The sequence below is a fragment of the Suricata suricatta genome, chromosome 2 (assembly GCF_006229205.1).
Source record: "Suricata suricatta isolate VVHF042 chromosome 2, meerkat_22Aug2017_6uvM2_HiC, whole genome shotgun sequence".
NCBI lineage: Eukaryota > Metazoa > Chordata > Mammalia > Carnivora > Herpestidae > Suricata > Suricata suricatta.
The window spans coordinates 32,571,906-32,598,743 of NC_043701.1; the positions used below are offsets into that span (position 1 = coordinate 32,571,906).

At 38.1% G+C, this 26,838-nt stretch overlaps 1 protein-coding gene across 1 annotated transcript in view; it reads right to left on the minus strand.

Moving 5' to 3' along the window:
- MET (MET proto-oncogene, receptor tyrosine kinase) overlaps positions 1-26,838 on the minus strand; it is a 117,837-nt gene that overhangs the window by 50,167 nt on the left and 40,832 nt on the right. The window contains exon 3 of the mRNA XM_029955792.1: positions 12,807-12,998. Within this exon, the coding sequence (XP_029811652.1) occupies positions 12,807-12,998 (192 nt within the window). The remainder of the gene's footprint in view (positions 1-12,806; positions 12,999-26,838) is intronic.

Sequence of the window (26,838 nt, forward strand, 5' to 3'; positions counted from 1 at the left end):
ATAATGCTACTATGAACATTCACATACAACTTGTGAGAACATATATTTTCATTTCTCAGGTATATACTTAGGAGAAGAAATGTTAGATTTATGATAACTCTATATGTAACATTTTGAAGAACTGTCATCATTTTCCATAGGTGTACAGAATTCTACATTCCCACCAACAATGTATGAGGGTTTTAATTTCTCCACAACTTCACTGACATTCGTTATTTTCCATTTTCTTGATTATTTATAGCCAACCATGGTTGTGTTAAGTGCTCCTTCACTGTGATTTTGGTTTGTATTTCTCTGCCAAATGTTTTCTTAAATTAAGTAACCAGTGTCCTAAATATACCCTCACAGTCAGACTGGACATCTTGTAAAAGAAGGTCCTAGAGAGGCTGGAGTTGGGGAAGGGATAAAATATGGAATAAAAATGTATTCTTATGAGAAGAATCAGAGTGGGAGATGCGGTACACTCCCATGATCCTACTGCTTTTTTTTTTTTTTAAGTTTATTTTATTTTAAGAGAGAGACAGAGAGAGGGAAAGAGAGAATCCCAAGCAGGTTCCACACTGTCAGTGCAGAGCATGATGCAGGGCTTGAACTCATGAACATGACATGAGCTAAAATCAAGAGTTGGACAGTTAATCAACTAAGCCATCCAGGTAACCTGGGCCCTACTGGTTTTTGAAGATCAAAGTAGAGCTCGCTTTGACGACACATATACTAAAATTGAGGATCAAAGTAAACTTTCTTTTTGAAAGAAAAGAATATATACAGTTAAATTTCTAGGCAAATAGAACTGAATAGAACCTTTGATATCATCTAGACTGATTTCTAATTTATATATGAAGAAAAATAGAGGATTCCTGTTGAGGAATGAAGACAACTTCATTTATAATGAAAGATAATGCAAATTACTGTAGTTTGAAACTCAACGAGAAAAGAAAATGTGAACTGAAAGAAAAAATGTGAGAGGAGATGACACCATTAATAAACAGCCTGTGTTATAACTGGGTGTAACCTTATGGATCTAGAGTGGGTCTGCTTCAACTGTAGTTCCCAGTACAGGATTGGGCACATACTAGGTCCTAAAGGTATATCTATTGCCTAAATATATGAATGGCCTGAAATAAGAAGCTCACTTAAGTCTTGATGAAAGGATAAGGTTTTAAATGTTTCAGATATTTAGATAACCTCCAAGAGTTCAATCTGCATTTTCAATGTATGGCTTCTAATGCCTCTCGCTTCTTACCTACTGCAACAGACTGAATGTTTGTGCCTACCTAAAATTCAAATGTTGAAATCTTAACCACCAATGTGATGGTTTAAGTAGGTGGGGACTTTGGGAGGCACTTAGGTCATTAGAGTAAAGCCCTCATGAATGAGATTAGTGCCCTTATGAAAAGGATTCCAGAGAGCTCTCTTTCCCTCTTTTCACCATGTGAGGATATAGCAAGAATAGCCACTTATGAACCAGGAATCAGGTTCTCACCAGAAACCAGATCTGTTGATATCTTGACCTTGAACTTCCTAGCCTCCTGAAGTTTAAGAGATAAATATTTGCTGTTTAAGCCACCTGGTCTATGGGAATTTGTTAGAGTAGCCTGAGCTGGTTCAGACACCTTCTTCAGTATGTGAAAGAAATTTATGTTTCTGTAGAAAGAAATCAGATTTGAAGAGTGGATCCGTTTATTTCATCCAAGGTAAACATCTAGTTTTGTGGAATGGAAAACAGCAGCAACAACAACAACAACATGAGAAGAAACAAATTCTTGACAGCTCAAGAAATAAAAACCGTAATACAAAGTACCAGGTGGTAGAATTAAATGAATTTTACTGTGTTGTTTCTTTCCTTTGTGGGTGTTTTTTTTTTTTTGTAAATGGGCATGAGTACTTCTCGATACTACAAAAGCCAGGTATACACAAAAACTAAAACATTTTTCCTTATTGCTGCAATAGAGATGTGAGTGTGTTTAAATTCTTTAAAATGAGTCATTGTGAGTTGAAATGAGTCAAAACCAGACTGAGACTTCTGTAAAAAAATATCAAGCATCTAAAACACAAAAAGACTAGATTGGAGGGGAGACAGAGGAGAAGTAGGGAGCTCTGTAATTTTAGCCCACCTGCATCTATCAAACTGAGAAGGTCTGAAGCCACAATACTCTGATCTGCAAGAGTGGGAGGAAAACACAGAGTCTAGAAAGAAGACAAACTCAAAGGTGCCTGAGTGCAAACTGGGTAAATCAAAATGGGCCGGGCACTGGAGGTGCAGAGGGAAGGAGCCCCAGCCCAACACAGAGCCAGGGAGAGCAGAGGAGAGTGTGCGGAGGCCCGGAGAGACAAGGGGAAGAGAAAGAGAGACTGAAAACACTCAAAGAACTGTCTCTAGAGAAGAGAAAAAAACTCGGCTGAGACAGAGAGTGATATTATTATCCCATATATAACCTCTGGGCATGGGGAGAGAAATCCATCCCATCTAGCTGGCACATTTTCCTTTGGACTCAGCATGCTGGTGCCAGGAGGAACAGTTACATGACTCTCCATACTCGATCTTGGCTAGGATGCTGGCTGCCTGCAGGAGTACATCTCCTCTCTGGCAGTAGCATTAAAGTGCGTGGATTAGGATTTGGAAACAAGGCAGGGCTTTGAAAATACAACTTGGCTCCCCCGGAGCACAGGGAGATCGGACTCAAAAGAATGGCTTGGTTCGAGAAAGGGTTGGGGAGCCGCCATTCTTCTCCCCACAACCAACAAAGCAGGGCCTTGAAGAGCAGCCCCTGAGACCTACCTACATAAAACAATGCCCATCCTCATGCGGGAGAGCTGCCTTTTTTTTCTTACCATCCAGATATATTTTCTCTTATCTCATTCTTATTGCTCCTCTTGGCTGGTTATGTTTTTAGACTGTCCACTGCCTTTTGTTGTTTCTGTCCACCCCTTTTTTTCTTTTCTTTTCTCTGTGTTTTCTTTCCCCTTTTGGTTTGATTGTTTGTTTGATTTGCCTGTGCACTGGCATGCTTTTGGTCCTTGTGTGTTTGTCTGTTTTCCTTTTCAGGGCTACCTCAAGAAACAAGCCAAAGCACACATGGTGGAGAGTCCAAAATATCACTGAATAGGGAAATAAAATAATCAAAGTCACAACAAGAGAAACTAGAGACACCATTAAAAGAGTACTTCCTGAAATGACAGGCCCTGGACAGTCAATGAGCTTCCTCTAATAGAGCAATACTAACAGGTTCACAGTGCATAATGAGGTTTTAAAATTGCCAAGAGACAGAAAGCTAGCCAAAATGAGAAAACGAAAGAACTCTCCTCTAAAAAATTCCAAGAAAAATTCACAGTCACAGAACTGCTCAAAACAGATTTAAGCAACATAACTGAACAAGAATTTAGAACAACTGTCATAAAATTAATCACTAGGCTTGAAAAAAAGCATCAGAGAAGGTATTGATACAACGACTAGGGACCTTCAAAAAGGCTGTGACGAGTTAGAAAGGCTATAAATGAGGTACATAATAAAATGGAAGTGGCCACTTCATGAATTGAAGAGGCAGAGAGGAGAATAGGTGAATTAGAAGACACAGTTATAGAAACAGAGGAAGCCGAGAAAAAGAGAGAGAAACTGATCCAGGAGCTTGAAAGGAGAATTTGAGAACTGATTTATACAATCAAACGGAACGATATCTGTATCATAGGAATTCCTGAAGAAGAAGAAAGAGAAAAAGGTCCTGAAGGGGTGCTTGATCAATTTATAGCTGAGAACTCCCCCATTTTGGGGAAGGAAATAGACATTGAAATCCAAGAGGCATGGAGAACTCCCCTAAGAGGTAACTTGAATCAACCTTTGGCACAACATATCATAGTGAAACTGGCAAAATACAAAGATAAAGAGAGAATTTTAAAAGCAGCTAGGGATAAAAGGTCCCTAACATACAAAGGGAAATCTATCAGAGTGGTTACAGAACTATCTACTGAAATTTGGCAGGCCACAAAGAATGGAAGGAAATATTCAATGTGATGAACAGAAAAAAATATGCAGCCAAGAACTCTTTTTCCAGTGAGCCTGTCATTCAAAATAGAAGAAGAGATAAAGGCATTCCCAAATAAACAAAAATTGAGAGAATTCATGACCACCAAACCAGCCCTACAAGAAATCCTAGCAGGGACTCTATGAGGGAAATGTTGCAAGGAATACAAGGTACCAGAGACATCACTACAAGCATGAACTCTACAGAGAACACAATGAATCTAAACACACATTTTTCAATAATAACACTGAACGTAAATGGACTGAATGCTCCAATCAAACGACACAGGGTAGCAGAATGGATAAAAAAAACAAAACCCATCTATTTGCTGTCTACAAGAGACTCATTTTAGACCTGAAGACACCTTCAGATTGAAAAAGGGATGGAGAAATACCTATCATGCGAGTGGTAGTCAAAAGAAAGCTGGAGTAGCCATACTTCTTTTGGACAAACTGGACTTTAAAGTAAAGACAGTAACAAAAGATGAAGAAGGACATTACATAATAATTACAGGGTCTCTCCATCAGAAAGAGCTAACAATTATAAATATCTGTGCCGAATTCAGAAGCACCCAAATACATAAAACAATTAACCACAAACAGAAACAATCTTATTGATAAGAATGTGTTAATTGCATGGTATTTTAATACTCCATTTACAGCAATGGATAGATCAACCAGACAGAAAATTACTAATGAAACAATGGACCTGAATGACACATTGGAACAGATGGAATTGATAGATATATTTAGAACTCTGCATCCTGAATCTATGGAATTCAACTTCTTCTTGAGTGCACATGGTACATTCTCTAAGATAGATCACATGCTGGGTCATAAAGTAGCCCTCCATAAACATAAGCGAATTGAGATCATACTATGCGCACTTTCAGATCGCAATGCTATGAAACTTGAAATCAATCACAGGAAAAAGTCTGAAAAACCTCCAAAAATGTGGAGGTTAAAAACCACCCTACTAAAGAATGATTGGGCCAATCAGGCAATTAGAGGAGAAATTTAAAAAATATATGGAAACAAATGAAAATTAAAATACAACAATCCAAAATCTCTGGGACACAGCAAATGCAGTCCTAAGAGGAAAGTATATTGCAATCCAAGCCTATTTCAGCAAATTAGAAAAAGCGCAAATTCAAAATCTAACAGAGCACCTAAAGGAACTAGAAGGGGAGCAGCAAGAGCACACCAAACCCAGCAGAAGAAGAGAAATAATAAAGATCAGGACAGAAATAAACAAGAATCAAAAGGGAAAAAAAATAGTTGAACACATCAGTGAAACCAAAAGTTAGTTTTTTGAAAAAATAAACAAAACTGATAATCCTCTAGCAAGACAAAAGAAAAGAGAGAACTCCCAAATAGACAAAATCATGAATGAAAATGGATTAAAACCAAGCCTTCAGAAATACAAGTAATCATCAGAGATTACTATGAAAAATTATATGCCAACAAATTGGACTATCTAGATGAAATGGACAACTTCCTAAACACACATACACTACCAAAATTCAAACGGAAAGAGATAGAAAATCTGAACAAACCCATAACCAGTGAAGAAATCAAATCAGTTATCAAAAATCTCCCAACGAATAAGAGCCCAGGGCCAGATGGCTTCCCAGGGGAATTCTACCAGACATTTAAAGCAGAGTTAATACCCATTCTTCTCAAGCTATTCCAAAAAATAGGAATAGAATGAAAACTTCTGAACTCATTCTATGAAGCCAGCATCACTTTGATTCCCAAACCAGACAGAGACCCAACAAAAAAAGAGAACTACAGGCCAATATCCTTAATGAATACTGATGCAAAAATACTCACCAAGATACTAGCAAATCGAATTCAACAGCATATAAAAAGAATTATCCATCATGATCAAGTGGGATTCATTCCTGGGTTACAGGGCTGGTTCAATATTTGCAAATCCATTAATGTGATACATCATGTTAACAAAAGAAAAGATAAAAACCATATACACCTGTTGATAGATGCAGAAAAAGATTTGACAAAATACAGCATCCTTTCTTAATAAAAACCCTTGAGAAAGTCGGGAAGTAAGGAACTTACTTAAACATTATAAAAGCAGTTTATGAAAAGCCCACAGCTAATATCATCCTCAATGGGGGAAAAACAGAGCTTTTCCTCTGAGATCAGGAACACAAGGATGTCCACTCTCATCACTGTTGTTTAACATAGTGCTGGAATTCCTAGCATCAGCAATCAGACAACAAAAGGAAATAAAAGGCATCAGAATTGGCAAAGATGAAGTCAAACTTTCATTTTTGCAGATGACAGGATACTCTACATGGAAAACCCAATCAACTCCTCCAGAAGCCTTCTAGAAATGACCCATGAATTTAGTAAAGTCGCAGGGTACAAAATCAACGTACAGAAATTGGTTGCATTTTTATACACCAATAATGAAGCAACAGAAAGAGAAATCAAGAAACTGATCCCATTCACAACTGCATGAAAAACCATAAAATACCTAGGAATTAACCTAACCAAAGATGTAAAAGACATGAATGATTAAAACTATAGAAAACTTATGAAGGAAATTGAGGAAGACACAAAGAAATGGAAAAACATTCCATGCTCATGGATCGAAAGAATATTGTTAAAATGTCAATACTACCCAAAGCAATCTATACATTCAATGCAGTCCCAATCAAAATTGCACTGCATTCTTCTCAGAGCTAGAACAAACAATCCTAAAATTTGTATGGAACCACAAAAAACCCCACATAGCCAAAGTAATATTGAAGAAGAAAACCAAAACGAAAAGGGATCCACAATCCCAGGCTTTAGCCTCTACTACAAAGCTGTCATCATCAAGACAGTATGGTACTGGCACAAAAACAGACACATAGACCACTGGAATAGAATAGAGAACCCAGACCTGGACCCACAAATGTATGGCCAATTAATCTTTAACAAAGCAGGAAAGAGTATCCAATGGACAAAAGAAAGCCTCTTTAACAGGTGGTGCTGGGAAAAGTGGACAGCAACATGCAAAAGAATGAAACTAGACCACTTTCTTACACCATACACCATACACCTGCTAGAGAATAGCAGGAAACAACCTCCTTGACCCCAACCACACTAATTTCCTACTCAACACATCCCAAAAGCAAGGAAATCAAGAGCAAAAATGAACTATTGGGACCTCATCAAGATAAAAAGCTTCTGCACTGCAAAGGAAACAATCCAGAAAACTAATAGGTAACCAGTGGAATGGGAAAAGATAGTTGCAAATGACATATCAGATAAAGGGCTAGTATCCAAAATCTACAAGGAACTCACCAAACTCCACACCGGAAAAACAAATAATCCAGTGAAGAAATGGGCAGAAGACACAAATAGACCCTTCTCCACAGAGGACATCCAGATGGCCAACAGACACATGAAACGATGCTCAGCTTCACTCATTAGGGAAATACAAATCAAAACCACACTGAGATACCACCTCATGCTGGTCAGAGTAGCTAAATTGAACAAATCAAGAGACTATAGATGCTGGCGAGGGTGTGGAGAAACAGACACCCTCCTCCACTGTTGGTGGAAATGTGAACCGGTGCAGCCGCTATGGAAAAGTGTGGAGGTTCCTCAAACAATGATCAACAGAAATCCCCTATAACCCAGCAACACACTGCTGAGGATTTACCCAAGGGATACAGAAGTGCTGATGCATAGGGGCACATGTACCCCAATGTTCATAGCAGCCCTTTCAACAATAGCCAAATCATGGAAAGAGCCTAAATGCCCATCAACTGATGAATGGATCAAGAAATTGTGGTTTATATATACAATGGAATACTACATGCAATGAGAAAGAATGAAATCTGACCATTTGTAGCAACGTGGATGGACCATGAGGGTGTCATGCTAAGCGAAATAAGTCAGGTGGAGAAGGACAGATATAGGTCTAACTGGAGAAACCTAACAGAGGACCATGGGGAGGGAAGGGGGAAAAAGAGTTAGGGAGGGGGAGGGAGGCAAATCATGAGAGACTCTTGTATACTGAAAATGAACTGAGGGCTGAAGGGGAAGGGGAAAGGGAAAGTGGGGTGATGGTCATGGAGGATGGTACTTTTGGGGAAGAGCACTGGGTGTTACATCGAAACCAACTTGACAATAAACTATAAATAAAAAAATAAAAAAAACAAAAAATAAAACCCCAAAAGACTAGCAAATATAAAAAATTTAATCAGTACTTTCAATTCAATACTCTAATTATAGTAATTGTAGAATCTGCCAATCAATACAGAGTATGTTTTTGAATTTTAAAAGTGATAAAAGTTTAAAAAAAAACCCTATTGATTCATATACTTCATGATTTAAAATGTCTCTTTACTCTCTCAAAAAGCACCCAAACAAGAAATCCTAGTTATTCCTTACTACCAAAAAACAAAACAATCAAAAGCTTACCATTTTCCCAGGGTTTCAAATATTTGTTTTAATTTTCTATGCATATAATAGTGTATGGGATATACGTATTTCCATGAATTCATTTTGGGAGACCATACATGCACTGGGTTTAAATTTTAGATATAGATAGAACTATAGATAGAACTCTGAAATTACTATTTATAATGGGTTCTTTCTCAAACAAAATGCGTTTCAAAATTCATTAATATATTTTCTTCTAAAGAAATATACCACATCAGGGGGGCACCTGGGTAACTCAGGTAAGCATCTGACTCGATTTCAGCTCAGCTCATGATCTCATGGCTTGTGGGATCAAGCCCTAGATCGGGCCCTGTACTGACATCATGGAGCCTGCTTGGGATTCTTTCTCTTCCTCTCTCTCTACCCCTCCGCAGCTCGTGCTCTCTCTCAAAAAAAATGAATAAACATTTAATAAAAAGAAATATACCAAATCTACTGTTCTTTAGGTATATAATTATATCAATGATGTGCACATTAAAGAAAAAGGGCAGATGATATTTTTATCTGAGCATTTTATAAAGAAAGCAGTAAATCAATAATTCCTAAAGAGAAATGTTGTTGAAGTTCAAGCTTCATTTGCCTGGGTCTCTGCTGGATGCTCATATCATTTATTTATTACTCTAAAATAGCAATGATCCCAAAGGTAATATATGCCACAGGATTCCAACACAAACCATTGATGTACCATGATGGTGGCACAGGAACTGAAAGAATTTGAAGACAGGATGTCAATAGATGAATTGATTCTTCTTACTGGAAGTATGTAATTATTTTCACGTTCACTGATTACTAACATAATCCTTTAAGTAATGGTCATAAGTAATTATCAGAAGCAAAGGATGTCTTTTTAGGTGATCGCTATGTCTTTTTAACTTTCTTGCTTATGATCCAACTAGTCCAGGTAAGAGAAACCAGAGAATAGGGGCTATGATTGGGGACAGCATCAAAGAATTGGGAGGGAGGAAAAGGGGATGGGAGAAGATCAAGGATGATGCCAAAGAACCAAGTGACAGCTGTGACAGTGCCCAGGCAGAGGCCACTGTATGCAGACAAGGTAGCTGCCCAGTGAATGTTTGTGGAACTGAACTTATAAAGTCTTGAAAGTGCCTCCCTTCCCCCAGCCCACTCAATATCCTCACTCTCCCTGGCCTGACAGTCATGCACAAATATTTTAATAGCAATGCCTTGCATCTAGAGATTAAAGGCCTTATATGAGAGCTGTAAAAAAATTTATATATATACATCAAGCAAGCATTATTTTTGCAAGCTGATTAGATGAGGAGCTCAGAAGGAGAGACGTGGGCAATCCCTGTGATTAGTCCTGTGATCTTCATGAGTAACGGTCTTCCCTCTCCCACACAGCCCTGCACACTGTGCTAATGTTTCCGAGCCTTATTCTTTCCAGCATCTCCTCCCCCTCTGAAACTTGTAAGAGTCCCCATTCTCACTGTTTACGTATACAACCTTGAATGTGATGTATCACAGTATTTTACTTCAAAGTATCCCAAGAGGGTGATCACACAAATAAAAACCGTTTTAGAATTTTGTATCTATGTTGAATTGGTGCTACAGAAAGACTCTAATACATGTACACATCAGTATATTTAGACAGATCTGCACCTGTATGAGATAAGTTACACAGGCTTAAATGTTAGAAACATGTCAGACATGTCTTCTCTACCATACATATAATATTGTTAGCTAAACAATATAATTCTTTCTAACCAAATAACCACTGTGAAATACCTGATTCACTTTGCACCCGACAGCTGGGGCTGAAGCTTGTATTCCCAGCCAGAGCAGAACATAAGCACAATAGGAAAGGCAGAAACAGCTGCAAACTCATGAGAGAAAACATTTGCAAAGCAACTCTGCTTTTAGGCTTCAGGGTAGGAAGGAAGTAAAAATCAGTTTTCTGTTCCTTTTCATATATGGCAACTGTCTTTGGAAAAAAATTATGTCCATTCTATTTCATAATAGAAACTCCATAGTATTACTAAAACACAAGTTGTAGGAAATTAGGCTTGGCCACAGACTTAGCACTTGAATGCAGTCAAAACATTTACAGATCTTGGTATACAGTTACTACTTGGCTAGCTTAAGCTAGAAATTCCCTAGGTCTCTGCTGCCACTGGACTCCTCCCCCAACATTATTTGCTGTAAACAAACTGGATTTCAGTGATGTTGACTGTTTGATACTTCAAATGCTTTAGACTTATTTACATAAAATTTAAGGGACTGGAATTCTTTTGGACAAGTGTCAGAGAAATGGATCCTATATGTGGGTCTCAATAGCCCTTTGTCTGTATGTCTTTGTCTTGATATCAGGTACATGTTCTTATCTCCCATACTAAAATTTTAGTTCCTTAAAGGCAGGCTCTGTGTCAGTGCTTCCTTTGCTTCACTTATTTGCCTAGCAGAGCAAAGTTAGTAAGTTCACTGGATATCTGATGAATTAAGAACCATGTGGTTTTAAAAATATCAGTGATATCAGCACTTTCCATAAAATAAGTATCTACTTACTTATTTTCCTCTTTAATGTTTTGGATGCACAGATAATGGGCATAATATTGCTTCTTTTATGAAAATGCTGGGAGATAAGAATAAAACACTTGTCACAGCATTTCTGTCACTATGAGACTGATGTATGCCATATCACTTAGGTGGTGGAATCTGTCACAGAGCAGAATTTACTCAGTTATTAAAGCAATATATCTAAAAATGGGATTTTATTAGAACTTTAGAATCTGGAAATAGGCCAGGAACCTTTTGATGTAAAAAAGTATCTAATATTTCTAAAGTGACTGTAGAAAGCTTATTAATATGAATCTGGATGAATGAGGTAATAAACAATTTAGAAAAAAAATAAAGGTAACAAATCAATGTAGTGAACACCTTATGAATTCAACAGATGCAAGATTCTTTCATCCTTCAAATTTTTTGGAATTCTACAGAATAATATCAGTGTCAATTAAAAACACATTTAAACACAAAACTACATAATAGATATGACCATATTTCAAAGACTTGAGGGTGCTTGTAGAAGGGAAGTGGGCATCCACTCTTCAGATTTTGAGGAGGGAAGACAGAACTAACTGGTCTGAGGTGGTTAAGTAAGAACACTGGGCTGGGAGAAAGGGGAGGGTAGAAAAAGTATAGTAATTTGAAGCAATGGGAGGAGTGTGGAAACATTTAGATAACAGGATCTATATGATTAGTTTTGAGCTAGGAAGGTTTTATTTACGTTTTATGGGTTTGAAAAAATTCCAATATATCCAACTAGTATAAGAAAAACATGATTTAAAATATGACAATGATCAATATCCATACCACTATAAAAACAATGGTAATTTTAAAAAATATATTTTATAAATGAATACAGATAGAAGATGTACAGATGGGCAAGTCATAGGAAAACATCATAGTCCTCACTTGGCTTACCAGAAGTCACTGTCTGATTAAGATATTAGATCAGATTATTATGAAATAAGAATCTCTCTTTAGAAGAAATTTCTACTATTTGTAAAAAGTCAACATTTCCATAGATACCCTGCTCATTCTGCATTCATCAAGACCCTACTAATTAACTTGTTGAAAGCACTGCCCAATCACTGTTAATTAAAGCAAACAGATTCAACAGAAGAGCATTTTAATTTCTGCAAAGTGCTATGATTCTTCTATCTTGGAAACAGGAAAACTGCAAGTCTGAAATGTGAAGTTTTACTGTATAGAAATACTGTTGCTATTCATTAAAGCATTTCTTAATAAAACCAGATTTTTCTCCCCTCAGTATTTGAACTTCTTTGTGTCTGACCCTATCCTCCTGCAGAATCAGGAGAGCTGAAGTTACAATGGGATCCTGATGATAACGTCCCTTCCTAGCTCCTGCCAATATTTCTCAATGATGTGAATGTTTCTTCTCATGGAGACACACGGTTCACACAGTAGTTCTCCTTTGATCCGTAGCTTCCCTTGAAATAGGAAAACATCGCCTGGAAGTGCTTTAATTGTTTCATTTTATTTTCCAATCATGTGAGAGAAATCATGAATGGAAAAAAAAAACCAACAAACAAAATTCTAAACCATTCTGGGCAAGAAAATTAAAGCAACCACATTTAAACTGAAAGCTTCAAGAACTTAACAAAACTAGGCCATACACTTTCTAAAGAGTAGCCCAGACTTCATTGTTTTGCTTCAGTCTGTGTCTCTAGCTTTTACTGTGATTTTTCACTTTACGATATTTATAAATACTTTCTGTAAAAACAAAACCAAACTAATTGCACAATACCAGGTAAAACAGACACAGCCACTCTCAGAAAACATTTACCTGCATGAAGCGACCCTCTGATGTCCCAAGATTAGCAATGGTGAGGTCTCCTTTAATAAAGGTGGATACAGATGTTAAGAGGACTTGGTTGAATCGGCCCATGAATAAGTCAACTCGCTGCAAAGCTGTGGTAAACTCCGTCCGGTATTCCTCAGTGTGTACTTCACAGCCTGATGAATTTCTCAAAAGTGTCTGGAATAAAATACAGTCATAGAATTAAGGTGAGTCAGATGTGAACGAGCTGGTAAGAAACTTTTCAGCGTTCAGAGCTGAAGAGGAGAACAGCAGGATAACCATGCAAATAAACAAAGAGCCCCAGACAGGCAGAAATTATTGAAGTGACCTACATGCTTCCACTCTGTGTACAATAGGCTTTAACTGGGGTAGACCTGACTATCACAGTTTGCACCATGGTTGAATATGTGCATACATAAAAATGGAACTTAGTGGTGCTAGTAAAAGAAAAACAAAACTATAAATGTCTCAGTTCTGGGCAGAAAGGTAGTGCTTCTAGGGGCGCCTGGGTGGCTCAGTTGGTAAAGCGTCCGACTTCGAATCAGGTCATGATCTCATGGTTTTTCAGTTTGAGCCTTGCGTTGGGCTCTGTGCTGACAGATCAGAGCCTGGAGCCTACTTTGGACCTGGGTCTCTGTCTCTATCAAAAATAAATAAACCTTTAAAAAAAAGTAGTGCTTCTAGCAGGCAAGTCCAATAAGATGAATTTCAAATAAAATAATAATAAATGTTAGAGTCATACATATTTTAAAATATGTGCCTTTGTGTGCAGTGAGGTGGTAAAAGGTGGTGGCTGATAGATAATTCACAGGGAGGCAGCGAAACACAGACCCCAGACTCAAGTTCTGCATCAAATCCTAGTCTGTCATGCTTATTTACCTTGCATAGCCCCATATGTGTTTGTGAACTTAAAGTTGTCCATTTCAGTCTCCCAGTAAAACTGAGAGAATTATAGAAATGCACCTACCTTACAGAGCTGTTATAAAAGTTAAATGACCTAATTATAGACATCTCTTACCACAGAACCCAGCACCCAGAAAATACCACTGAAGTATTTGTCATTATTGTGGTAAAAGGCTCAAAAAATATAGAAACTATGCATCAAATGCTGCAGTAATCAACTTATTAAAAGGCAATTGCCACTCAATCAGGTATTTATCTTTTAGGTTCAACTTCAACATTTAAAAAATACTGTTTAATTATATATGTCAGTTAAGCACTGTGTCCTTCACCTTGACACTTCAGTGTCCTGGTTTTCCTTCTACTTCTTAGACTGCAACATTTGGTCTCTTGTGTAGGACCATCTGTGTCAGGGTTTCTCAAGGCTCCATGGTAGGGCTGCCCCTCCTCACTCTTCACACTGTCCCTAGGCAACCTCTGTCTCTCCTATGATGCCTATCACCATTCAGTTGACACACATTTTTACCTTCACCCTATCCTGTTCTCTGTGCATATATCAAATTGCCTATGAAATAATACACACTCAGATGTCTGCAAGACCTCTGGTTCAACATGATCAAAGTAGAAACCACAATCTTCCCCCATGCCTGATCTGATGATTCAGGTGGATGGATATACCAATCCTCCAGATGCATGAGTCATAAATCTAGGTACCATCCCTGATTCCTCCCCATGTACAGTCCATCACCAACTTTCATCAGTTGTACTTTCTAAATATCTCCTGGATCCATCCAGTTTTCTTACCCCCCATACTTCGACCCTCATCCAAGGGTCGAAGTCCCCTACCTTTCCTGAACTATTCCAATGGCTTCCACATTGGACCTGCCACATCTGATCTCATCCGATCTCTTTCCAGGTCCATTCTCTCCACTGCAGCCATATTTTTTGTCCCATAAAACACAAATCTCATGGTATCACTCTGCTTAAAACACTGAATGTCTCCCTATTGTTCTTAGGATAAAAGACAAACATTTTAACATGGCCTGAGGAGCTCTGCATCATCTGGATCCTACTGAACTTTCCAGACTCATTCTCATTGTGTTTTCCTTTGCACTCTGTGCTCCAGTGAGTTGGCTTTCTTTTAGTTTTCCAAATATGTCATATATATACTCTCATTACAGGGCCTTTGCACATGCTGTTCCCTCTTCCTGAAGTGATCCTTTTACCTACATTCATTTTATTAATGGCTATGCCTCCTTCAGATCTTAGTGTGTTATCATGTCCTTAGGAGGCCTATTTTGACCTTAGTATCTAGGTCAAATGCTTCTATTACAGACTATCATAATACATTTTACCTATGTGTCATAGCACTCATAGCTGCAACTATTATTTACTTGTGGATTATGACTGATGTCCCTGCCATCAGAGACTCTGCTTGTTCACCATGGTATTGCTAGTAGGAGATGAAATATCACACAGAGATCTTTAATAAATATTAACTGAATGAATGAGTAAATGAATCACTTATGAGTAGAGAGGGGATGAGTGTGGAGATGTAAATTAGTATTACTAAAGCTTTTTTTTTCTTTCAGGAATAGGTATAGTAAAGAGTTTATAAGAAATGAATAGTGTCTGGCTCCTGACTGTACTAAGACATCTGGGAATTAGTAAATTGAGGGCAGATAATAGGAGGCAGGAAAATATAATAAGGAAGATGAAGTCTAACTTGGAAGAAAAAGAGAAAAAGTTCATTTTTACAGATTTTTGTATGTACTTTCAATTAAAGGAAAATTATTTGAAGATTAGGAATTCTCTATTATTGTCCTATTATATTTATAATAATTAGAAAGCTGTCATAATATATTTCAAACCAACTTAATGTTTAAGAACAAAGTGAAATAGGGGTGCCTGGGTGGCTCAATCGGTTGAGGGGCTGACTTCGGCTCAGGTCATGATTTCAAACTTCATGGGTTCAAGCCCCACATCGGGCTCTGTACTGATAGCTCGGAGCCTGTAGCCTGCTTCTGATTCTGTGTCTCTCTCTCTTTCTGACCCTCCCCGGCTCAAAAATAAAATTTTTTTTGTCTCTCTCAAAAATAAATTAAAAAACATTAAAACAATTAAAAAAGAACAAAGTGAAATAAAAAATTTAGTTATCCTTATGCAAAGTAGTCTTACTCCTCAATGTCAAACTTTTGTCTGTCATGCGGAATACAGAGTTCTAACATCTATTAACTTTTATGGTTAAAAATAATCTTACAATGCTGTTTTATATAGCAACAAATATTTCTTCATTTTAAGTGGCAATAAGTTAGCAAACAAAGAGTCTCAGAGATGCTAACCCTACTGACTCTTGTAATTAATGAAATGTACTGGTTCTAGACATTTATTTTGATATATTAATGAGTGCTATTTCACTATTTAATTAGAAGCTTTTCCTCACTAAAGTACTATAGATTGCTCTGAGGAATAGTAGATAACTGAGACATGCCAGCAATTCAATAGTAACCGATTAATTAGTAATTAAGTTTCCATTGGTGATCAATCATCCATTTTGCAGAGATGGTCAGAACCAAGGCATGCTGCTTAAAGGAGCAAAGACCGGTTTTAAATCAAAGACCATCTCAAGGATTCCATTTCAGAAGTGACTGCTCTTCAGGGTCAGCATCTGTGGTTGTTTTGTTCCTTTTCTAGCTTATTCTCACTTTTTTCCTATGTCTAGATGGCATCCTGGGAACTTAAAGCCTCAAATTTGACCTAGTGGAGATATGGAGGATTCACTGGAATATAAAAACAATTTGCTACATGTGGAGTAGAGTCTTAGATTGTAAACTAGAAGCAGACTTCTATCAATAAGAGGCCCAAAACGGTCTCATTCATCTTTTATACCACCTAGTATTGTGCCCCGCACACAGTAGGCATTTAATAATAGGCTCCTTAAAAATTAATGCATCTGCAAGGTACACAGAGATAAGCCCATCTGCCTACCAGCTTGCTTTGTTGTCTGCTTTCCAGAACTGGGCCAATGGGAGAATGGAGGTGAGATAGGTCTCTGAGTGTCTGCAAACCTGCAAGAAGTCCTTCCTCAATCGTTTTCAATGGAGGGAAAGCAACACAACCAGAACTCTGGCCTATATGTCTGTTTCTTCACATATAAGGCATAAACGTAGAACTCTGCACCTGACTCAATTCACATTTATTCACTCATGTATATTTACACTTTTAGACATCTCCTTTAGGAAATAGTAAGGTCTCTAAATGGTACCCCCTCAAGGACTGATTGGACTATGTCTCTCCCCCCAAAACAAATACCTAAGTATAAAAACTTTGCACAATGTTGGAATAGGATCTACAGAACTCCTTGATCTTGAAAAATGATGCAATTTGGAGCTAAAAAACAAACATTATGTCAGATCCAAATGACATTCAGATTTTATAAATCAGGGGATCCTAGACATTTTCTTTTTCATTTTCTCCATTGCAGAGATCTGCAGGAGAGGGCTGGGGCCACTAGCTTCTAGGAAAAAGTAACATCCCAGCATTCAGTGTAGGAGAGGGAACGACTCCTTGTCTCCTCCTTCTAAGAATCTTGATAAACTCAATGCTTGGGGTCACAGTGGCAGAAACTATCTTATGAAGCCCCATGCTGTTTTTGAGTTTGAATAGTAGAATTTTAACTCTCAGGGAACCTTGGTTTAAGCTCTCAGCATTGCAAAGCCAGGGCACTGTGCAAGTATGACTAACTCTCAGTCTGGTTTATTATGTCCCTTAAAGGAAATATATTTGCTGCTCATTTGTGCAGGGAAGATGGGGTGGTTTCTTCTCACAACTTTATATACAGTTCCTGGGTGCAGCATTTGGGGTGGGATTGGGTTGAGATGGAAGACTGATAGATCTGCTGCCAGGGGTCTCCTTGCCACTCGTGTTTCCCTCAAACCTTTGTGCTTTGGGGTAAAACTGAGCATAGCTGGTAGAAGGCAGTTCTCTGTAAAAGAGCTGCTTTAGGGCAACAAAGCAGTCTACGAAGAAGGATTCAGCCCAGCACTAGTTGGGGAGTCAGACTAACACTCTCTTTTTGGTAACAAAGGAAGGAAGAAGGAAGAAGGAAGAAGGGAAAGGACAGGGGAAATCTGTCTTTACTCTGTACCTACTTACACTGTACCAGGCACTGGGTTGGGCAATTTTATGTGCAAGCAGACTCACAGCCCTGTAAGGTTTTCAGTTTTCAGGAGGAGGAGACTCAGAGCAGCCAAGGGTGCAGTCACAGTGGCTGATTCATGCTGGAACTGGCCACAGAACTGAAATAGTCATTAGAAGTCAGCTCTCCATGATTCTCAAGCTCATGAATTTCTTCTGCTACTGTTTACTATTCCGGGCAGAATTCCAAGAATTGCACAATTACAAAAATGGAAAGGGCCTTAGAGACCATCTTAACCCAGCTCCTCATTTTAAGTATGAGAAACTTAAAGTCATGAAAATTGTACCTCTCAAAATGTTGGAATCATTCAATGAAAGTAATCAATTATCATGTAAAAAACCTACAATCCTTCAAAGTAGCAAATGTAGATTCACCCACCCCTGATTGCCATTCTGAGAGGAACACTGGAATTAATTTTTTTTCTGCCTAGTAGCACAAAGATGACCACTAGCATTTTGGGCTGTTCTAATCAGCTTGGCTCTCAAATCTTCCTCTCTGTTGCCTATTTTGGCTTCTGAACATTAACATGTTTCCACCTAGGTCAGTCTGAAATTTCAGTCATCACCAATTCCTCTCTCTTGAGCATTTCTCACATCCAACTAGTTGCTCAGTTTCTCTAACCTCGGGCTATAGCCCTCCAACCACACTGGCACCCCAGTCTTAGGCTGTTTCCTCACTGGCCTTCCGGTCTTCCATCTCTTCCACCTTGAAGCAGTTATGAGCTGTCACTCCTTTTTTCAAAACCTTAGTTGGTTCCAAAGAACTGCAGGAAAAGCCAAACTCCCTGCTATAGTATCCAAACCTGCCTTAGTTTGTTTTTAGGTCTTTTTTCCATTAAGGTGAAAGGTCAAGTGACCATCTAGGACACCAAAGGAATCTAAGAGTGACTATTCTGACACAAGACCCTTCCCACTCTTGGATTCTTGTATTTGCTTTGGCAGTTGATGTCTCAGCTCCTGCTAGTGAGTGACACCCACTCCTTGGTCATGTGAACTTAAAGCCTGGCTCTTTTCTAAGTCTCTCCTTGCAAAGTCTGTTGAAGAACAGAAGTTATGTTTTATTGGATTGAGAGAGGGGAGATAGTGACAAAGAATAAGGTGGACAATATATACCATATAGCTTGAGGTATTTGAATCAAGAGCAAAAAAGAAACAGAAAAAATATTCACTCAATATAATATATCGTTTAGGCATATACACATGCATAGTGCCACTAATGGCAAGGAAAAGACAAACAATTTGCAATTATTGTTTACCGACTTTTTTGGGAAGGAGAGGAATATGACTGGGGTGGGACATACAGGGAACTTAGAGGCTTTGGTAATATTCCCTTTTATAAGCCTGGTAGTAGAGAACTCAGTATCTGTTTTACTGCACACATGCATGCATGCACACAGGCACATGCATGCGCACACACACAGTACATGATTCATTTCCATATATGAATATACTATAACAAAAATAAATTGTAAAAGAAAACAATGAATAAATGGAAAGTGAGAAAGTGGAGAGAACCTATTACAAACTCTCCGCACCCCAATTTCTTGACATCTTAAGCAGGTTTGAAACATTCTCATGGCTTTTCTCAGCACATAGGAGCTCACAGTAATAATGTTAAATATCATCTGCATAGTGGGTTATGGTTTTCCAAGTACATTATCTCATCTGATCCTCTCAGTAGGTCTGTAAATTGGATTTGTTATGATCATCATATTTCTATAGACGAAGAAACTAAAGTTTAGAGAGTTGTCAGTAAATATCAGAGCTTGAATCCTAGTTGTTGATTTCAAATCCAAATCAAATGCATCATCCTTCTTACTTATAGACTCCTACAGTATTTCTAAGACAAATCTAGGAATCATTTAAAGACATGGTGTAAAGGAATGTGCATGTCTACAGCACAGGACTGGTTCTACCCAAATGGGATTTGATGAGTTGCATGACCTTAGGCAAATAGCTTAATCTCTCTGAGTATGAGCTTTACTTTACTTATATAACAAACATTTGTCCAGAGTGTTTATAATGCATCAGACACTGTTCTAAGCACCTTCCAAATATTAATTCACTGAATCCTCATAACAATTCTAGGAGTAAACTGAGGCATTGCACGGTCAAAAGACCAGCAGCAGTTGCAGGGCAAGGACTAAACCTAGGTCACACAGTAGCAGTGTCTTTACCCCTCCCCCCACCAACTAGGCTTGTCTGCAAAAAAAGGGGTTGAGTGAATTAATTCAAAATTCTCTTGTGGCTCTACCATGTTGTGGCTCTGTGGGTGGCTTTCCAAAGCTTCCTCTAGGCTTGGAATTACCAAACTGCCATTAGCCTAATGCTGAAACAAAGGATTGCTCAGGATGGTAAGGGTGCCATGAGTAAACAGTCACTGTCCCCCAGTCATCTTAGGCTACTCCAACACATAAGCAGATTCTGGATACATATGCCTATTCTTTAAGAAGTTTTGAAAAGCATTTAATTGCGCAAGGTTTATCCCATTCTAAAATAATAATATGAAGTCCACTCTGAGAACCAATGGTTCCTGTTCTGCTTAAAAAAAAAAAAACTTTTTACAAACTTACTTCCTTAACTCAAGGACTTATATACTGTTATAGCGTTAAATAATAGGAATCACTCTATAATTTAAACCTTGAAACAATAATTTTCTTTACCTTTCTTTACCTTTTCACGAGCACTTGGCCAGATGATTTTTTTTTTACCTGACTCAGACCTATACTATTTTTTATAAAATGAAAATTGAAGTGCTATATACCTCAATGTATTTGATTCAAATGGTTTTCCCTAATTAACATTATGATGCATGCAGTGAATATGCAATTACATTTAATTCTGTATAATTAAGGATGTGATATATTTAAAATAGATTCCTTTAATTCATCTATAGGACGGATTTAGCTCATCTATAGATAATTTAAATCGGTCTTGCAGCTAGATTTTTAAAAATGTACTATTTTGTAAAGTCTTTGCCAGTTCACTCATACCAGCCCTCTTTCCTTCTTTTCCATGACAAAATTAACAGAAGCATTTTAATATAAATTTTATTCATAATTACCCTTTCTACAAATTCTTTTGACACGTAATAGTGGTTTTCTAGGGGATATGTTCAAAATAGATAGTCTCTCTTTGCCTAAAACTTTTCATACAGCTGGGTAAAAACTCAACTGCTTTAATTTCAGGAATTCCACATAACTCCTCTAAATTTCATTCATGTTCTCTCTTCTGTTTATTTGGAAGGATCGGGAGGGAGGTGCTGTGGAACTGACTGTAGGCAGAGGCACAGAGCTTTGAACTTCAGTGTCTGCTTATGTTGCTTTCAGACATATTTAGCTTCTATCAGTCTCTACTCAAATGTCTAAGATGTCAACATTGAAGCCTGATTGTCTGTAAAATGCAGAAGAGTCAGTTCTGTGACAGAGCAAGCCCTTCTCTTTGGGGTCCTTCATGCAAGGCCAGACTGTTTGGGTGGTGTGGTTGAACGCTAAGCATGTGACTGTTGTTTTGTGCTACAAAGACAACTCTGCTTCATGTTGTGCTCAGTACAGTTTTAAAAGAAAGATGCTTCCTCAATACTTTTGCTGTTACAAACTCTCCTTGATGAAGTAATCCTGCTACACGACTTCAATACCCATGGAGTTCATTACAACCAGAGACCTCAAGCAGAGGAGCAAAGCTGGGGCACAGTTAAAGAAGAGCTGATTTGTTCCCAGGAAGGGAGAAAGGGCATCATCTCTGGCTCTGTGTGTTCAGATGGTCCTGAACGCAATACAACCAGGCATCTGGCCAACAGGCTGCTGGCTCAACAGTAGTGAATCACGAGGAGACGGACATTGCCGTGTGGATGATCTAACTTCACACACCCAAATATGGCATCAATAGCCACCCTCTCTCTTCAAGACATCTCAGTCATCTTTGAATTTTCCTTTTATTTTATTGTTTATATACATCTATCAATTCTTAAAAAATGTTTCTATAGAGTTAAAGGAAATCTCATACTTGGCCTCCCACAATCTAATTTCCTTGATTCCAGAATCTTTTTGCTCAATTCCACTTTCATAACTTTTTAGAGTAAGGTTCTCCAAACGCCTTCTTAGTCATATCCAGTGTTAACCTCCCTAGCTTAGTGGAGAAGAGCATGGGCTCAGGAGTGGCCCTGCCCTTACCAGCTGTGCAAACTTAGAGATAATACTTAGATCACTAAGCCTCATTTCTTCACTTGTAAAGTGGAAAAATGCACATCTATATAACAGAATTTTTTGAGGTTTAAATGAAATGAATCGTGCCAGAGGCAGACACACAAAATAGCTAAGTAATAATGCAAAGCACAAAGAACATCACTGATAGATACATTCTGAAAACACTGGTACAGGTGATAAATGTTAGAATATTAAGAAAAAGATAAGATCAGTATGGGCTTGAACAGCTCTGCTCATGGCAGAGGCCAAAGCTGACAAAGGTCTTGACAGAAGGTAGATTAGTGAAAAGGGAAGAAGTACTTGGAGCAGAATGTACTTTATGTATATGTGTGTATGGATTTGTATGCAGATGTATACAAATGCATTTACATACAAATGAAATAAAAATATATCCACCTTCCTTTCAAGGTATCCCCAGGATTCAAAAGACTCTGAATTCTACAATGATAGGAGTTCTGGAATTTTATGTGTTAAAATGTTTCCTTCTTTATCATCATTTCCCAAGGTGAATCAGATCGAAAACAGACCAAGTCCATGTGGTTTGGCTTAGCAGCCTTCATACCTCACTTCAGTCATAGCCAGGAGTGACAGAGTGATTCATAAAGAAAGCTGTTCCAAGAGAAGCAGATTTTAATGCTTAGTGTATAGATTTTTTCTCCTTTTCTCTATGTAGTTAATAGAAAACAAATTTTAATGTACTTACTCATTGAATTGAAAGAGATACTCAAAACACAGAACACTAGTTACCCTGCACTAAGCAATAAAACAGAAGCAGTTCTTTTTGTAGAGTATAAGAGCTGTGTTCTGTTTATGTACCTAACACTGTCACGCTCAATAGAAAACAGGCTGATGAATGTCTTAGTGGATGGCCAGTTGAGGTGAAAGATGGATGAAACCAGAGTTCTTCAATTGTGCCCCCAGTATTTTGTTTAAACCCATGACTATATCCTAACCTGCCATGACTGTCATCACCTCTTATCTCTCTTTTCCATCTTACCATTGTGCAGTGAGACTCTTTACTCATCTTCTTCCCTTGTTCCCTAACCAGAACTGTGTATCAGAAACCTCAATCTGTGGGCAACACTTCTCATTGGTCAAGATTCACAATTCCCCTACCAAACTCTCTTCTAATGTTACTACATCTACATCAAGGCCAAGCTCATGCTCTGCTCCAAGCATGTATTTGGTACACATTAAGTGATGCCATTATGGCCATAGCAAATGTGGTATGGATAAAGACCTTCACTCTTCTTTTCCTTAACTCACACATTTTCAACTGGAAATCATAGACTGGTGGTTAGTGAAAAATCTATGGATTCAAAACACAAACTTCAAGGGCGGTCACCTCTACTGGGATCACTGCTCAAGCAACGTCCACCAGAAGGTTTTGTCTAAAGTCCCTAAAGCAGACAGTATTACCCACTCAAAAGGGTAGCTCTATTGAAAGGCTCAAAAAAGTCATATGGAACAGAGAAGTTACTCTACCTTTCTCCTTTTAGGTGCTCTAATTACGTTTTTCTAATTTTGATTAAGTACAAATCTCTGGGATTTCTATTTACTCTACCTATCATCTTCATCTTTTCTTCTCCTTTAATTGTTCTCCTTGTTTTTTGATCCATCTTTATTCCAAACTGGTGGATGACTGAAGGTATATGTATGTGTATGTAAGGAAGGGGCTGAAACTTCCCAGAATTTCTTCTATGCTAATTTATTTTTGGAAATGCCTCAATCCTATAAATTAGTTTTTAGAGGTTTGGGGGAGAAAATTAAAAACTGTTTTATCTAAAAATTATTTTTACTAATCAGCATTTTATCACATTACTTGAAATCTGAGGTTCTGCCATAACTACTTGCTCATTTGATAACAGATATTTTGTTCAAGCTATTTTGTTAGGTACTAAGGATGTGGAGATAAAAGCCACAGTTCATGTCTTCAGTAGCTAATGAGGAAAACAGTGAATGTAGTACCACAGAGTGTGGTAAGAGATATGTTAGAAATAAGCAAAAAGTGCTGCTGGAGTACTCAGGAAAGGCAGCTTATCCAGAATGGAGGGTTAGGGAAAAGCTAGAGAAGATTTCCTGGGGAAGGAAATGCCTGAGTAGAATTGTAAAGAAGAGGGAAAAAATGTTAACCTGTCAAAATGAGTGTTAAAGGGAATTTGAAGCAGATGAAAAAAAAAAAAAAAAAAAAGAAAAAAAATGGGCAAAAAAACTAAATAGACATTTTTGTAAAGAAAACATACAAATGGCCAAGAGGAACATGAAAAGATGCTTAACATCACTAATCAGGGAAATGCAAATCAAAACCACTATGAGGTATCATCTCACACCTGTTAGAATGGCTATTATCCAAAAGACAAGAGATACATGGTAAGGGAACCCTCATACAGTGTTGCTGGGAATGTAAATTAGTACGGCCAGTAAACAGTATGGATACTCCTCACGAAATTAAAAATAGAACTACTCTATGATCCAGCAATCCCACTTCTGGGTATTTATCCAAAGGGGGAAAAAAAGGAGCACCTGAGTGGATCAATCGGTTAAGCATCTGACCAATGATCAGGTCATGATCTCACAGTTTGGATGTACAAGCCCTGCATAGGGCTTTGCGCCGACAGCATGGAGCCTGCTTAGGATTCTCTCTCCCCCCACCTTTCTCTGCCCCTCCTCTGCTTGTGTGCTCGCTTTCAAATAAATAAACCTTTAAAAACAAACAAACAGGGGCGCCTGGGTGGCTCAGACGGTTAAGCTTCCGGCTTCGGCTCAGGTCAGGATGTCACGGTTTGTGGGTTTGATCCCCGTGTTGGGCTTTGTGCTGACAGCTACCTCAGAACCTGGAGCCTGTTTTAGATTCCATGTCTCCCTCTCTCTCTGACCCTCCCCTGCTCGTGATGTCTCTCTCTGCCTCTCAAAAATAAATAAAAAAAACCAAAAAAAATTTAAAAACAAACCATTACCTCTGAGAGATATCTGTATTTCCATGTTAATTGCAGCACTATACACAACAGCCAACACATGGAAACAACGTTAAGTATCTATCATTGAATGAATGGATCAGGATATGTCTATTCAGACTTAAAAAAAAAAAGGAAATCATGTCATTTGCTACAATATGGATGAAACTGGCATTATGGCATTATGTTAACTGAAGTAAGCCAGAAAGAGAAAGACAAATACTGCATGTTATCAATTTTATATGAAATCTAAGGGGAAAAAATGTTGTGCTCCTAGAAACAGAGAGTAGAAAACTGGCTGCGAGGGCCTGGGGCAGCCATAGGGGTTTGGGGTGGTGGAGAGGGCAGCAGAAACAGGCAGACATTGGTAAAATGGTACAAGCTTTCAGTTAAAAAACAAAAAAAGTTTCAAGATTTAATGTATAACATGGTGATCATAGTTGACGACACTGGATTATATAGTTGAAATTTGCAAAGACAGTCCTTTTTTTTTTTTTTTTAAAGGATGATAAGCTGAAGGTAGGGCAGGGTGGCAGAGGTGTGCATGAGCCATCTTGTACCAGCTTACAGAGCCAATTGTGAACATTTCTTCCTGATTTCATCCTGTCCAGTGACTTACCTTGGCAGCTTGAAATTGGCTTGGTGGGAGTGTTTACACCACAGAAACTGCCAAGCACTACAGATCGGGGCTTTTACTCCCCACTTCCCTGAGAATTAGACATTTGCCAGCATATTCGTGGGTTTGAGGACCAGGAAATACTCAGGGCCAACGAAGGAAACTTCTTGAATACATATTAAGGAGGATAGATTTTACTCTGAAACCATTGGGGAGCCTTCAAATTATTTTAAGGGACTTTTTTTTTTAACGTATTTCCAATATTTTTAATGCATAAATATATTTTTATATGGAGTCATGCTGTATATGTTATATTTTTACCTAAGATAAAACTGTCATTTCTTTTGACATCAATCAACATCACTATAACAGCTTTTAAGACTCTGTATACATACATTCATGATGTTTTCTGAAGCATACATTTCCAGGTAGAATTTTAAAGTCACAAGGCAGTGCTTAAGGCTTCTGGTATTGATTGTCAGAGACAGTATCTACTCACATCTCACCAGCAGTACTGAACTCCCAGGTTCCCTGAATCTTCGTTTGATGAGGGGGGGAAAAAGTGCCATCTCAACTCTTGCTTTAATACACCATTTGCAAGGCTGACCATTTGTCATCCATTGGCATTTGTTCTTTTGTGATTTGCTTACTTAAGTACAATCTTTTCTCCTGGGACTTTTTCATGGGGAGATACTAAAGATAAGTGGCTCCACAGAAGGGTTCTGGAATTCTATTGCCTGGGTTCAAGTCCAATTTCACCACTTTTTAGCAATAGAGGATATTGACTAAGCCATGGTCCTAAACCTTCATTTCCTCATCTGCAAAATATGAGCTGTTGGAGAAACAACAGATACATATATACAAAGTCCTCAGCAAAGTCCTATTACATTTCTTACTGGTAAATGTTAAGAACTCTTTATAAAGAAATTTCTCCCTTTTGTAATATGTTTTATCAATTCCTACTTAACAATTGCCCTACACTTTTCAGTTTGCTTGAGTCTTCATCTTAAGGAGAAACCTAAGAGTTGAATATGAATAGCTCTTACCAGGTTAGTTATCCTATCCCTTTCTCTGAAACCATTGGGAGCCCTCAAATTATTTTAAGGGACACAGTAACACAAATGGGTTTGCTTTCAAGAATGATT